The 12663-nt window shown below is 48.0% G+C and overlaps 1 protein-coding gene across 1 annotated transcript in view; it reads right to left on the minus strand.

The window, feature by feature from the left end:
- Positions 1 to 1852: 1852 nt before the first annotated feature.
- The window catches only part of SDC3 (syndecan 3), a 187432-nt gene continuing 176621 nt past the window's right edge, over positions 1853 to 12663 (minus strand). The window contains exons 4-5 of the mRNA XM_073317566.1: positions 3473 to 3749; positions 1853 to 3160 (exon numbers count right to left, since the gene is read on the minus strand). Of these exons, the coding sequence (XP_073173667.1) occupies positions 2994 to 3160; positions 3473 to 3749 (444 nt within the window). The 3' untranslated portion in view covers positions 1853 to 2993. The remainder of the gene's footprint in view (positions 3161 to 3472; positions 3750 to 12663) is intronic.

The following is a 12663-nucleotide window of genomic DNA, read 5'->3' on the forward strand; positions in this document are numbered from 1 at the left end:
AACAAATTAAGATACAGAAAGTCACATTCATGGTATAGTTACTTCTAGTCCCCCAGCCGATGCACAGAAGAGAAGACATCAAACACATCTGGAATGCTTATTCCTAGCTGTTGATTCTTACAGCTACCCTTTCACTTGTGGATAGCTGAGTCAGTTGGAAGGGCCGATTGGTGACTGATTTTAATTTTTTTTTGTTAAGAAAAGGTATGCTACAAGCCAAGATAAAAATCTCCTTGAGATCACATCTACCTTCCAGTCCAAGAGAGACACAGAAAGAGAGTGGTAGCAGCAGCTACTGGACAATAAATTAAGACATTGGTCAACTCTGATCAGTGTTTTAAATAACTATTTTTTTGTCTTTTTGTACTTTAAATTCTTTTAAGAGAAAGAAGGATTTTTCAGCCTGCTCTAACACTCACATTTTGACATCGTTACTCCCTTCCGAACCTGTACAAGAGTTAAGCAGCGGGATTACAACTTAATGCCAACTGAGAGGTCTAAAGGTAAAAGCGTCAGTGGATAATAATAAAAAAAGTTGTATTACAGTACTTCAGACTATTAAGGAAAAAAAGTAGAATGGAGCAGATTAATGAGGAAGCTGAGTAAAGCAACATTTAAAAAGTTAAGCTTGGAGGTTTTAATATATACTCAAAAGATTAGGACCATGTCTTTCAAAGAGGACTAATGGTTTTTGGTTGCCTCCGCTTTTGGGGTGTCCAAATTGAGATACCTTTAAGGGGCTTGATTTTCAGAATCCACTCCCTGAGAATTAGACCCCCTTTAAGGTGTCAATACAGTACCTTGAAATAAAGACACTCAAAATCAAAGTCCCTTTTGAAAAATCTCAGCCTAAAGCTGGTGAGAAAAAACAAACCTCCATCCAAATTTGCACCAAACCTTGAAACATTTGGCGCTCACATCCTGGGAGCCCTGGAGGGGCCCTTTCGTATGACTGGCAGCCTCATTCTGATGTCAGTTACATTGGGATCAATCAGGAATAACTCTGCTGACATCAGTGGAATTACCCTGGTGTGACATCAGAACCAAGCCCAGGGTGTCATTCTTGTGCCTTTCACCAGATACCAGCTGGTATCACCGGATGTTTGCTTTGACCATAATTCTCCTCTCCCATCCACATGGCAGAGCCACTTTGTTCTCTGGGCTGTGCTGAAACCTTTTCCGGTTCCATGAGCAGATAGTCCCCAGCACGGCCCACTAAAAAGAGCCCACGAGGTCCCTGGCCAGAGGAAGGTGAGATAGCAGGGCATATCCTGCTCCCAGTTACATGTGTGCCCTCACTGACCCACGAGAGAGTTCCACGGGGAACAACAGCTTTGGATGGGTTATTTTGGGGGCTTGACCCAAGCACCTCCGGATGTCAATGCCTGTGTCTATCCTGCCTGAGCTAAATGCCCATATGGTGCCAATGGTGACATCAGGATGTCGACCGTTTTGTTTTTTTTATTATTAAATACAATAGTGAAGTCAGGGCTTCAAAGGAACATGGTCAAGATCCAAATAATCTTTTTAAAAACCCAGTTTCCTTAACTGTATCACGAACAGCCCTTTAGATTATTAAAGCCGGCCAATTCAAATTTCTCACTGAATGTTCCACCCTACAGGCCCAATCCCTGGGTTCTGGATTGGGCCCTCATGCCACTTATTCCCTTTCCATCTTAAACGCACCTCAGATGATTCAAAACACATTAGTCAGTTTCACGGTTGCTTCTAGTTGGTTTCCCTTTTGGACAAAGCTGATCCAAAGCCCATTGGAAGTCAGTCAAGTCCTAGCGCAGGGCTGGAAAGTTTAGACAGGAGTTTTAAAAATAAAAACTAAAAAAAAAATAATGGAAACATTTCATTGGATTTAATAAATGATACATCGTCGAGCTAAACTGACCTGACAGTGACCCTTGAAAACCTCTGTTGTCTCCTTCATTTTCTTAATTTCCTGTAATTTGACAGGCGCTATCACCAAACACCATCTGAGGAGAACGTCTGCGAAGTGTGGCTTGATGAGGTTTGTGAGATATTATCACATTCAAAGGAACACAGATGACCTTTTAGCCTTTTGTTGTTTGTTCTTGTCAATCCCCCCTCCCCCAACGTCCTGTTTCCCTTAAAAACGTGAGTGTGGGTTGTCTGCAAAGAGCAGGGTATACTGCACAAGCTGCGTTTTATTTGTCACAGTGAAAACCCAGCCAAAGCAAGGTCCCTGTCAACCAAGCCCCTGGTCAGCCCACAAAACATGGTGGTCTCTGGCTGTGCACAGCAATGCAATGAAGTGAAGCAGTGTCAGGAAGGGAGCCCCACACAACTGCAAACTGTGGCTCCCTGCAGCTAGGTGAACTCTCTGAGGAGGTGATCGAAAAGCTCCGCTCCAGCCCACTGGCCACTTTTCATTCCGAGAGCAAACCGCAGCATTAGATGTTTCATCTCATTGTGCTTTTTCAAGGCTTGACACTGTATTTGACAGTCACATCCTCTTTCCAAACAGAGCCATGGAGCAGCGATTCCCAGTAAGAAACCAACCCCCAACCCAACAAAAAGAAAGAAACCCCTCCCTCTCCCCAAATTCCCACCCCTACCCGGATTCTGGTAACAGGTGTTCAGATCTCAGAGTCAGTCATGTTGTTTGGTACACCCAGGAAACTCCAACCATCATCAGGAAAAGACCACCCAAGCATGCTCTCATCTGAGGAGTGATCGCATAGGCACTGAAAGTTGGCTGCCCGTTCGCTCCTCACACTTGCTGTCCCCTGCAAACGCTGTGTCCGCTGGAGAAAGGTTACGGTATTTGTTTGAAATCGGTGACACTTTTATTTGTATATTTTTTAACTGAAGATGTTTTTTTCCTTTTTATTATAGTGTTTGTTTGTTTGTTCAACTCACAGTCCCATCAGAAAGAGAGAGAGAGAGAGAGAGAGAGATTGGATGGGGAAGGGTGGGGACAGAGGGAAGTTGAACTGAGAGAGAGGCACTCTGGGCTCTTTTTATGCATAGAACTCCTCCTGCTTGTCGGGCTTTTGGTATGTGACGTTCGCCTGCTTTGGCTCCTCCAGTGTGTAGCTCCCCTCGTCCTTCTTCTTCATCCGGTAGATGAGTAGCATGACCAGAAAGGCAGCAAAGAGCGCCCCGACCACGCCGCCCACGATGACAGCTGCAACAGACAGCAAAGGAAAAAGCCAGTCAGTGAGCGGGACAACAGGGTCTCCTGGCCACCAACAGCGTGGCTGACCCCCAGGCATCCAAAAATCACCAATGAAACCCCCCAGAGAGATTTAACAATAATAATTTGGGGGCCTTTTTATTTGCCTACCTCCCTTTCTGCCCCCACCCGCCTCCCAGTCAACTGGGTGGAGTTCAGGGTGGGGAGGGGTCACTAAGGCCTTTTGCAGAGGTTTCGAACTCCCAGGAGACGGCCCCTCTCCAGCTGCAGTTACCCCGTCAGCATCAGAACGCCAGGCCTCACCTATTAGCACTTCTTTCCTCTCCAGGATGTTTTTCTGGGGCAGCTGTGCAGCCGAGTTCCCAGAGTCTATCGTATTGTCTATGAGGCCGGGCTCTGCATTCTTCCCCAGCCCCGGCCCTGCTGCCAGGGTAACCGCGGCGATCACTTCGTTATTGAGCTCTGGCTGAGTCGTGTCTTCCTCCTCGCGGATTTCGAAGTCCCCGCTGGGCCCTCCGCTGACAGGTACCTCCAGCTCGTTGTCAAGGGCCGTGGACACAGTCACATCCAGCGGCTCGGTCTGGGGAAAGGAACGAGACAGAGGAGGAAAGAGAGTCAGTCATCCAAAGGCTTGGAGGAGAAAGCATGAGGAGGAACTGCTTTGAGCTTCACTCCGCCCTTCCCCTGCCAGATCTCCCCAGCTCCATTCCCGCCCCCGTCCGATGCAGCGAGAGAGACTTTGGGACCCAAGGCAGCTATTGCATTGTGGTACCACCTGGGGGCAGGCTGAGTCAGGAGGGCTGAGGCTGAGTAGCTAGGTCAGTCCAGCCCATCTGACAGCTTCCTTGAAATGTCCTGCCAGATTGCAAGGAGCATTAGACATCCCCATCCTTTGGGATTTTTAAGAGCAGGTTGGACAAACACCTGCCAGGGATGGTCTAGATAATACTTAGTGCTGCCTTGAGTGCAGGGGACTGGACTAGATGACCTCTCGAGGTCCCTTCCAGTTCTATGATTCTATCTTAGTTGACACCATAAGCACCCAGCCTTTAAAACCAGGTTGGCCTGAACCAAACCTCGCCTCCTCCCATCCTCAATACCCCTGAGCATTTTACAGCTGCTCAAAATCCCAGACCAAAATCTGGAAGTGAATCTTGCACAAAACTCATCTTCATAATGGACCGAACTGAAATCTTGGATCCCAGCTTCTCCAGAGCACTAGGATTTATCATCACTTGACTTTCTGGCCGAGAGCCGATTGAAAAACAGAAAGACAATTTGGTGCCAAAGATCCAAAATTGTTTCCATTTCATGGGGTTTGAAATCAGCCATTTTTCACAAAATATTTTTTCTGAAACACTCCCATTTTCCCCTTGTTGCCATTGAGTACAACACAATGATTTATGTCTCGGGTTTCTTATTTTCCTTCTTTTTCCCCCCTGTCATTTTTCACAACTTCTCCAACTTGCAAAAGCAACTGAGTGGCAAAAGGGAAAAAAGTGCTGAAATTCATTCAAAGCTGGAGACTTTCTGAAAAGCTGCAGTGTCTAGAAAGGGGAGGGGCGGGGGATGCCTCTAGGCATGTGTTGGGGAAAAAGCCAAAATTGAAATTTCAAAATTTTGAACATTTTTGAAAAACCAAAGCAAAATTTGCAATTTGAAACCAAATGTAACAACAGTTTTGTTTCTGTCTGGAATTTGACACCCAAAAATGTTGTTGAAAATGCCATTTTCTTGCATATTTTTTTCATTTTTGACTTTGGGAAAATGTTGCAGTTCAATCATTCAGACTGGCTCTATTCATTACTCTTGTCACCTCCTCCCCTCTGTGTGCACGGCGCAGGGCCTGGGGCAACCTGCTGGTGCATGAGAAGAACGGTTTGTTTCAAAATTTAGCTAGATCTATTTAAAAACAAACCAACAACAACAAAAAGGGGGAGGAGGGAACACCCACAAAGGAAATGGAAAAAACAAAAAAATAAAATAAACGTTAATTTCAAATAAAATGAAATGGAACAAAATGTTTTGTTCGACCCAAAATGATTTTTTGGTTTTGGCCACTGAACTGAGAAGTCAATGATTCGTTCAGCTCCGGCAGTGGGTCTGGCCCTTGGTCTTCACACGCTCCAGAGCTTGCAGAGATAGATTCCAAAGGCAGAGAGGCAGGTGTGGTTTTGGATCCACTCCTGGTGGTTTTCCCCAGTGGGGTCACTGAGTCTCTAACCCTAAGTGCCCCTGATTCTGCCTTTGTGCTGGAGACAGGGCCCTGCGAACTGCAGGGCTCAGTAAGCCCAATGAACAGACATCGTCAGGAGGGTCTGTCCTCACGGGCTAGCATCTGTCACAACAAAATTCAAGAGTTTGAGGACACCAGGAAGCTCCCCAGCCTGGGTACAATCCTGTGCTCTGCCCCAAGGGGGGAGGGATAGCTCAGTGGTTTGAGCATTGGCCTGCTAAACCCAGGCTTGTGAGTTCAATCCTTGAGGGGGCCATTTAGGGATCTGGGGCAAAAATTGGGGATTGGTCCTGCTTTGAGCAGGGGGTTGGACTAGATGACCTCCTGAGGTCCCTGCCAACCCTGAGATTCTATGAACCAAGGGGCCTCTTCCCTGTCTCCCTTCAGCCACGCTTACAGCCTGGCCCCAGAGCTACTGGCAGATGAGCTGGAGTCACAAGCTCGTCTTTGCTGGGGATGGTGTTGGGGCCCCAACACCCTGCTGCCCACCTGACCCCAACATCCCTCAGCTACAGGGCAGCTCCCAACCAGAGCCAGAATCTGCATCTGGGCCTGTTTTGCTTTCATAGATTCATAGATATTAAGGTCAGAAGGGACCATTATGATCATTTAATCTGACCTTCTGCACAACGCAGGCCACAGAATCTTACCAACCCACTCCTGAAAAACCTCTCACCTATGTCTGAACTATTGAAGTCCTTTCCATCTGCAGGCCAACCGACCCGCCAGCTGCCTGCGGGCCCAATCCCCACAGGCCAACCGACCCGCCAGCTCCCTGTGGGCCCGATCCCCGTAGGCCAACCTATTCAGCAGCTCCCCACATGCCAACCTACCTGCCAGCTCCCCGAGGGCCCAATCTTGTGGGCCCGATCCCCACAGGCCAACCTACCTGCCAGGTCCCTGCAGGTCCGACCCCACAGGCCAACCGACCCGCCAGCTTCCTGCGGGCCTGATTACTGCAGGCCAACCTACCCAGCAGCTCCCCACATGCCAACCTACCTGTGGACCCGATCCTGCTGAAGTTCCATTAGCTGAGCTGCTACAGAGCCAGCCCCCTTGAGCTAGCAGCCTCCCCTCCTCAGCAGTGATGCCTGGCTCCCCAGTTACCGCGATCCCTGTATTCACTATCAGGACCTGCCCTGCCACAGTCAGTCTCCAGGCCTGCCGAGCAGCGCAGCTGCTTCTCGGGCTAGACAAGGCCGGCGGGCAGCACAGGATCCCCTCCTTTGCACTGCTGCCTTTAAAACAAGCCCTAGGGACGCACTGGCTTCCCAGGACCATGCATCTGCCTCCTTTTGTGACAGAGATTAGCTGACAGCTGGAGGGAGCCCGGAGCGACGCGGAGAAAGGGGAACTCGTTTTGATAAATAACTCCACGTCTCAGTCACCGCTTCCTTCACACAGACCCTTCAGGCCTTTGGATCCGAGAGCTCAGTGGATTACACCCACCGCCTATGCGACCCCAGGGGCAGGAAATGCACCACAAATGCATAATTGCAGAGCAGTGAGGCTCTGACTGGCCAGGGAAGGGTCAGGAGACTGCATGATGAACTTGTAAAAGACGCAGGGAAACACATCCGTTGCCTCCTGCAAACCACACGAGACCCATGCAGGATCTGTGCAGGGACATTGATTTTTTCATCCCTTTGCATGGGGAGCATTGTCTCACAGACAGAGCATGTGGCTAGGAGCCCAGGAGACCTGGGGGCAAGTCACATCATTTCTTGGTGCCTTTGGTTACCCTCCCACTCTGTCTTTTTAGATTGTAAGCTCTTTGGGGCAGAGAGCTGCCCTCACTAAGGGTGTGTCTACATTGCCATGGGGGGTGTGACTGCACTAGGTGTAGACATACCTGAGCTAGCTTTGATCCAGCTGGTCAATTTGATCAATTAACAACAGCTGCGAAGACACCGCAGCATGGCTGGCTACATGAGCTAGCCCCTCCTGCCCAGGGCCTCGGGTACATAGTCAAAGGGCCGCCTCCCATGCTCCTGCCTCCTTACTGCTATGGCCGCTGGGGCTAGCTTTGAGCCAGACAGCTCAGGGCTGCAGTCACGATTCATCACACTGCTAAACAACAGAATACCAACTGAAATACATACAATATTTTTGTTTTTCTACATTTTCAAATATATTGATTTCAGTTACAACTCAGAATACAAAGTGCACAGTGCTCACTTGATATTATTATTTTTTATTACAAATATTTGCACTGTAAAAATGCTAAAGAAAAGAAATTATTATTTTTCAGACAAGTACTGGAGTGCAATCTCTTTATCGTGAAAGTGTAACTTACAAATGTAGATTTTTTTTTGTTACATAACTGCACTCAAAAACAAAACAATGTAAAACTTTAGAGCCTACAAGTCCACTCAGCCCTATTTCTTGTTCAGCCAATCTCTAAGACAAACAAGTTTGTTTACATTTACGGTAAAAATTTGTTTACATTTACGGTAAAAATTTGCTGCCTGCTTTTTATTTACAATGTCACCTGAAAGTGAGAACAGGTGTTCTCACGGGACTTTTGTAACCGGCATTGCAAGGTATTTACATGCCAGATATGCTAAACATTCATATGCCCTTTCATGCTTCGGCCACCATTCCAGAGGACGTGCTTCTATGCTGATGACGCGTGTTAAAAAATAATGCATTAATTAAATTTGTGACTCAACTCCTTGGGGGAGAATTGTATGTCTCCTGTTCTGTTTTACCTGCATTCTGCCCTATATTTAATGTTACAGCACTGTTGGATGATGACCCAGTACATAGAATCATACAATCATAGGACTGGAAGGGACCTCAAGAGGTCAGCTAGTCCAATCCCCTGCATTCATGGCAGAACTAAGTATTATCTAGACCATCCCTGACAGGTATTTGTCTAACCTGCTCTTAAAAATCTCCAGTGATGGAGATTCCACAAGCTCCCTAGGCAGTTTATTCCAGTGCTTAACCACCCTGACAGGAAACTTTTCCTGATGTGCAACCTACACTTTCCTTGCTGCAATTTAAGTCCATTGCTTCTTGTTCTATCCTCAGTGGTTAAGAAGAAAATTTTTTCTCCCTCCTTCTTGTAACAACCTTTTATGTACTTGTTCATTTTAAGAACACTTTCAATGCAGATTTGACAAAACACAAAGAAGGTTTTAATATCAGATTTCTAAAGATAGCTACAGCACTCGACCCCAGATTTAAGAATCTGAAGTGCCTTCCAAATCTGAGAGACACGAGGTGTGGAGCATGCTTTCAGAAATCTTAAAAGAGCAACACTCTGATGCTGAAACTACAGAACCCGAACCACCAAAAAAGAAAATCAACCTTCTGCTGGTGGCATTTGACTCAGAGGATGAAAATGAACATGCGTCGGGTCGCTCTGCTTTGGATTGTTATCAAGCAGAACCCATCATCAACATGGACGCATGTCCTCTGGAATGGTGCTTGAAGCATGAAGGGCATCTGGTATGTAAATATCTCGCGACGCTGGCTACAACAGTGTCATGCAAACGTCTGTTCTCACTTTCAGGTGACATTGCATACAAGAAGTAGGTAGCATTATCTCCTGCAAATTGTAACCAAACCTGCTTGTCTGAGTGATTGGCTGAAGTAGGACTGAGTGGACTTCTAGACTCTAAAGTCTTACATTATTTTATTTTTGAATACAGTTTTTTTTGTACATAATTGTACATTTGTAAGTTCAACTTTCATGATAAAGAGATTTCACTACAGTACTTGTATTAGGTGAATTGATCTTTTGTTTTTTACAGTGCAAATATTTGTAATCAAAAATAAATATGAAGTGAGCACTGTGCACTTCGTATTCTGTGTTGTAATTGAAATCAGTGTATTTGAAAATGTGGGAAACAGCCCACATTTATTTAAATAAATGGTATTCTATTATTGTTTACCTTTTTTAATCGCACAATTAATCACGATTAATTTTTTTAATTGTTTGACAGCCCTAATTAGAATTAGAAAAGCACAGAGAAGATTTAGGAGTATGGAACAACTTCCATATGAGGAGAGATTAAAAAGACTGTTCCGGTTCCAAAGGAGACGGCTAATGGGGGGGATATGATCGAGGTCTATAAAATCATGACTGGGGTGGAGAAAGTGAATCAGGAAGTGTTAATTTACCCCTTCACATAACACAATGACCCAATGAAGTTAATAGGCAGCAGGTTTAAAACAAATATAAGGAAGTACTTCCTCACATAACGCACAATCAGCCTGTGGAACTCATTGCCAGGGGATGTTGTGAAGGCCAAAAGTATAACTGGATTTGAAAAAGAATTAGATAAGTTCATGGAGGACAGGTCCATCAATGGCTATTAGCCAAGATGGTCACCCTTCCTCTGGGCGTCCCTAAACCTCTGACAGCCAGAAGGTGGGACTGAATGACAGGGGTGGATCACTCAATAAATTGCACTGTTCTGTTCATTCCCTCTGAAGTATCCGGCATTGGCCACTGTCGGAAAACAGGACACTGGGCTAGCTGGACCTTTGGTCTGACCCAGTATGGCTGGTCTTATGTTCTTATGTCATTGGAGCTCACTTAGATTGTCAAGGCCAGATTTACACAGGTGTTCAGGAGTCTAAAGATGCAGATAGGTGCCTGACGGATTTTTCCAAAGCACCTAAGCAGGTTAGGCACCCAACTCCCATGGGACCAGATAGGCCAGCTTGCAGAAAAGCAAAACAGGGCCTGAGTTCAAAGTCTGGACCCAGATCTGAGCAGATCGCACAGCACTTTAGAAGGCGGGTCAGTATTGTTATCCCCATTCTTCAGGTGGGGACAGTGAGGCACAGAGAGGGGAAGTGACTTGCCTATAGTCACCCAACAGGCAAGAGGCAGAGTCAGGAACTGAACTTAGCTCTCCTGAGGCCATGTCTCTATCTACTAGGCTACACTGCTGCCCCCAAGTCAAAGGCAAAGACAAGACAGCGCTCATTGTGCTAGTCTGGTGTTCAAAAGGTGCGTGTGCATGTTCCTATCTGGAAGCAACCAAGAGCAACAGAACAACACTCAGTCAGGGCTGGTTTGACAGCAGCATCCAGGGACCCCAGTGCGACCAGGGCCCCATTGTGCTAGGCTCTGTGCATACACACAGTGAGCAGCCGGCCCTACCCCAAAGAGCTTACAGGTTAAATAGACAAGACAGGAAACGGAAGCAGTATTTTTATTCCTTTATACGGATGGGGAGCTAAGGGATGGAGGGACATGTCCCTGGCCACGCAGGGGGTCTATGGTAGAGTCAGGAACCGAACCCGGAGCGTCTGACCATAAAGCCAGCCTTCCTCTCAACTGCTTCCACTGCCGTGGCTACAGAGCTGTTCTCAGATCACCCATCTGTGCCCCGCCTGCTCCCCATGGAGAGAACCTGTCTCTGGATCAATCATTAAACAGCCAGCCCCATCCTTGAGGTTGTTTCAGGCACCTGAGGACATGGGCAGGAGCCATCTGCCCTTGCTCCACAGTGACCTTCCCTTGACACAAACCTCAGCTTGTCTTGCCCTGCCCCTGGAGGTCACCCCAAACAAAAGACATCTGCTCTCCAAGCCCAGCGCTTTGCAGCGCTTCTAGCCTCATTGCTGCTACTCCGTGCCCTAGCGGCAATCTGCAGGCCTGAAAACTAGACCATGCCTAGGAACGAAGACAATGGCCTTCAGCCTCCAGCTGACTCAACTTGCTGCAGCATGGCCTGAATATCTCAGGCCACCAATCGCTACACTGGTGCCCTCTTCAGCACTGGCACAGATTCGAGGTCCTTGCCCTGATCTTCAACACCCTCAATGGGATGGGCACAGGCTGGACCAGGGAGCTCCTCCCTCCATCACCCACAGCTCATCAGAAACCACAGGGCAGTCCACACAAAGAGCCAGACTGAGAGCTGTTTTAGTGGGATGGCTCCCAAGACAGGCTGAGACAGACCCAGATTTCTGAGCCGTCAGCACTAAAAGTAATGCCCAATGAGAAAGGACAGAACAGCCCTGTGCAGGGCCCTGCATTCTCTCTTTACTTCTGTCAAGAGCATTTCCACCCCAAACTCGGCCACTCACAGCTATGGTCTGCACAGCCCCATGCAACCCAGAAACAAACCAATAAAGGAACGAGGCAATTTAGGAGCCAGGCCTGGGAATTAGAGACGTACCAAGAAACAATTAGGGATGAGAAGCAAAGGCAGAGATGGAAGGTGCGGGAGGTGGGGGTGGAAGGCATGAGTAGGCCCGCTGACAGCGATTCCGGGCCCCAGGGCAGAGCAGTCAAAAGCAGCAGCCGGGGGCCTCCGGGCCCTTTTAAATCACCCAGGCCCCTGGGCAATTGCCCCCTTTGCTCCCCCGTTGACGGGCCTGGGTGTGAGAAGAATCCTACACCCCACACAGCTCTGTCCACGTCCTGCTAGGTCATCACTTCATTCAACTCAGCTTAAACCTTCAAGTCAGTAAAAAAACCCACCAAGACCATCCCGACATTGATTGTCACCCCCCCCCCCCTCCCGGGAAATATTAATATTGCTGAATCCCTCAGCAAAGCCCCTTCTCCTCCTAAAACAGACAGTGAACACGCCGGGGAGAGGGATTAAGCGGCTGGAGGGATAAGAGGATGGGATGCTCAGGGGATTTTCATTATTATTTCAATATTGTGAAGCAGTTTCTGACCAATGCAGCTTTGTGCCTCTCAAGGAGCAAGGACGGCGGCGCTCGTCCCATTCATACATCACGGCCGGGATGTTCAAAGGAGCCCGGGGGAGCTGGGCTTTGAAAATGCCAGCACTCAGGGTGGAAAGTGGCAGTTGCAGGATCCGATCCGATCCCACCTTTCCCAGCTTTGTCTTTCCAAAGCCTCCCCTGCGCACAAGGCCCAGCCAACACCCGCATCCCTTGCTGCTTTGCTTAAGGACTTGGCCCATAGTTTCGCCACTTGAACTGTCCCAGGATACTAAAGGCAGCATCGCCCCCCCTAGCATGAATGCAGTGATACGAGTCCCCGGGAGCTGTTCCCGATCCACTTCCAGCATGGATAAGCTATACCACCATAAGGCACCAACACACCTGCGGCCATACTTGGGTTGTACCAATGTAGCTATGTCAGTAATCACTCCCTACCCAACAGACTGTTCAGGTAAACAGTGGAAACAGTGTGTGTAGACCAGGCCCCCGCCCCCTCATTTCCCCACAAGGTCACCTTGGATTTGTGATCAGAGCTCTGGGCTGGAACCCCTTGTCCTGACCCCATCTGGGTCAACCACCCTGCTGGCTGTGA

The sequence above is a fragment of the Lepidochelys kempii genome, chromosome 19 (assembly GCF_965140265.1).
Source record: "Lepidochelys kempii isolate rLepKem1 chromosome 19, rLepKem1.hap2, whole genome shotgun sequence".
NCBI lineage: Eukaryota > Metazoa > Chordata > Testudines > Cheloniidae > Lepidochelys > Lepidochelys kempii.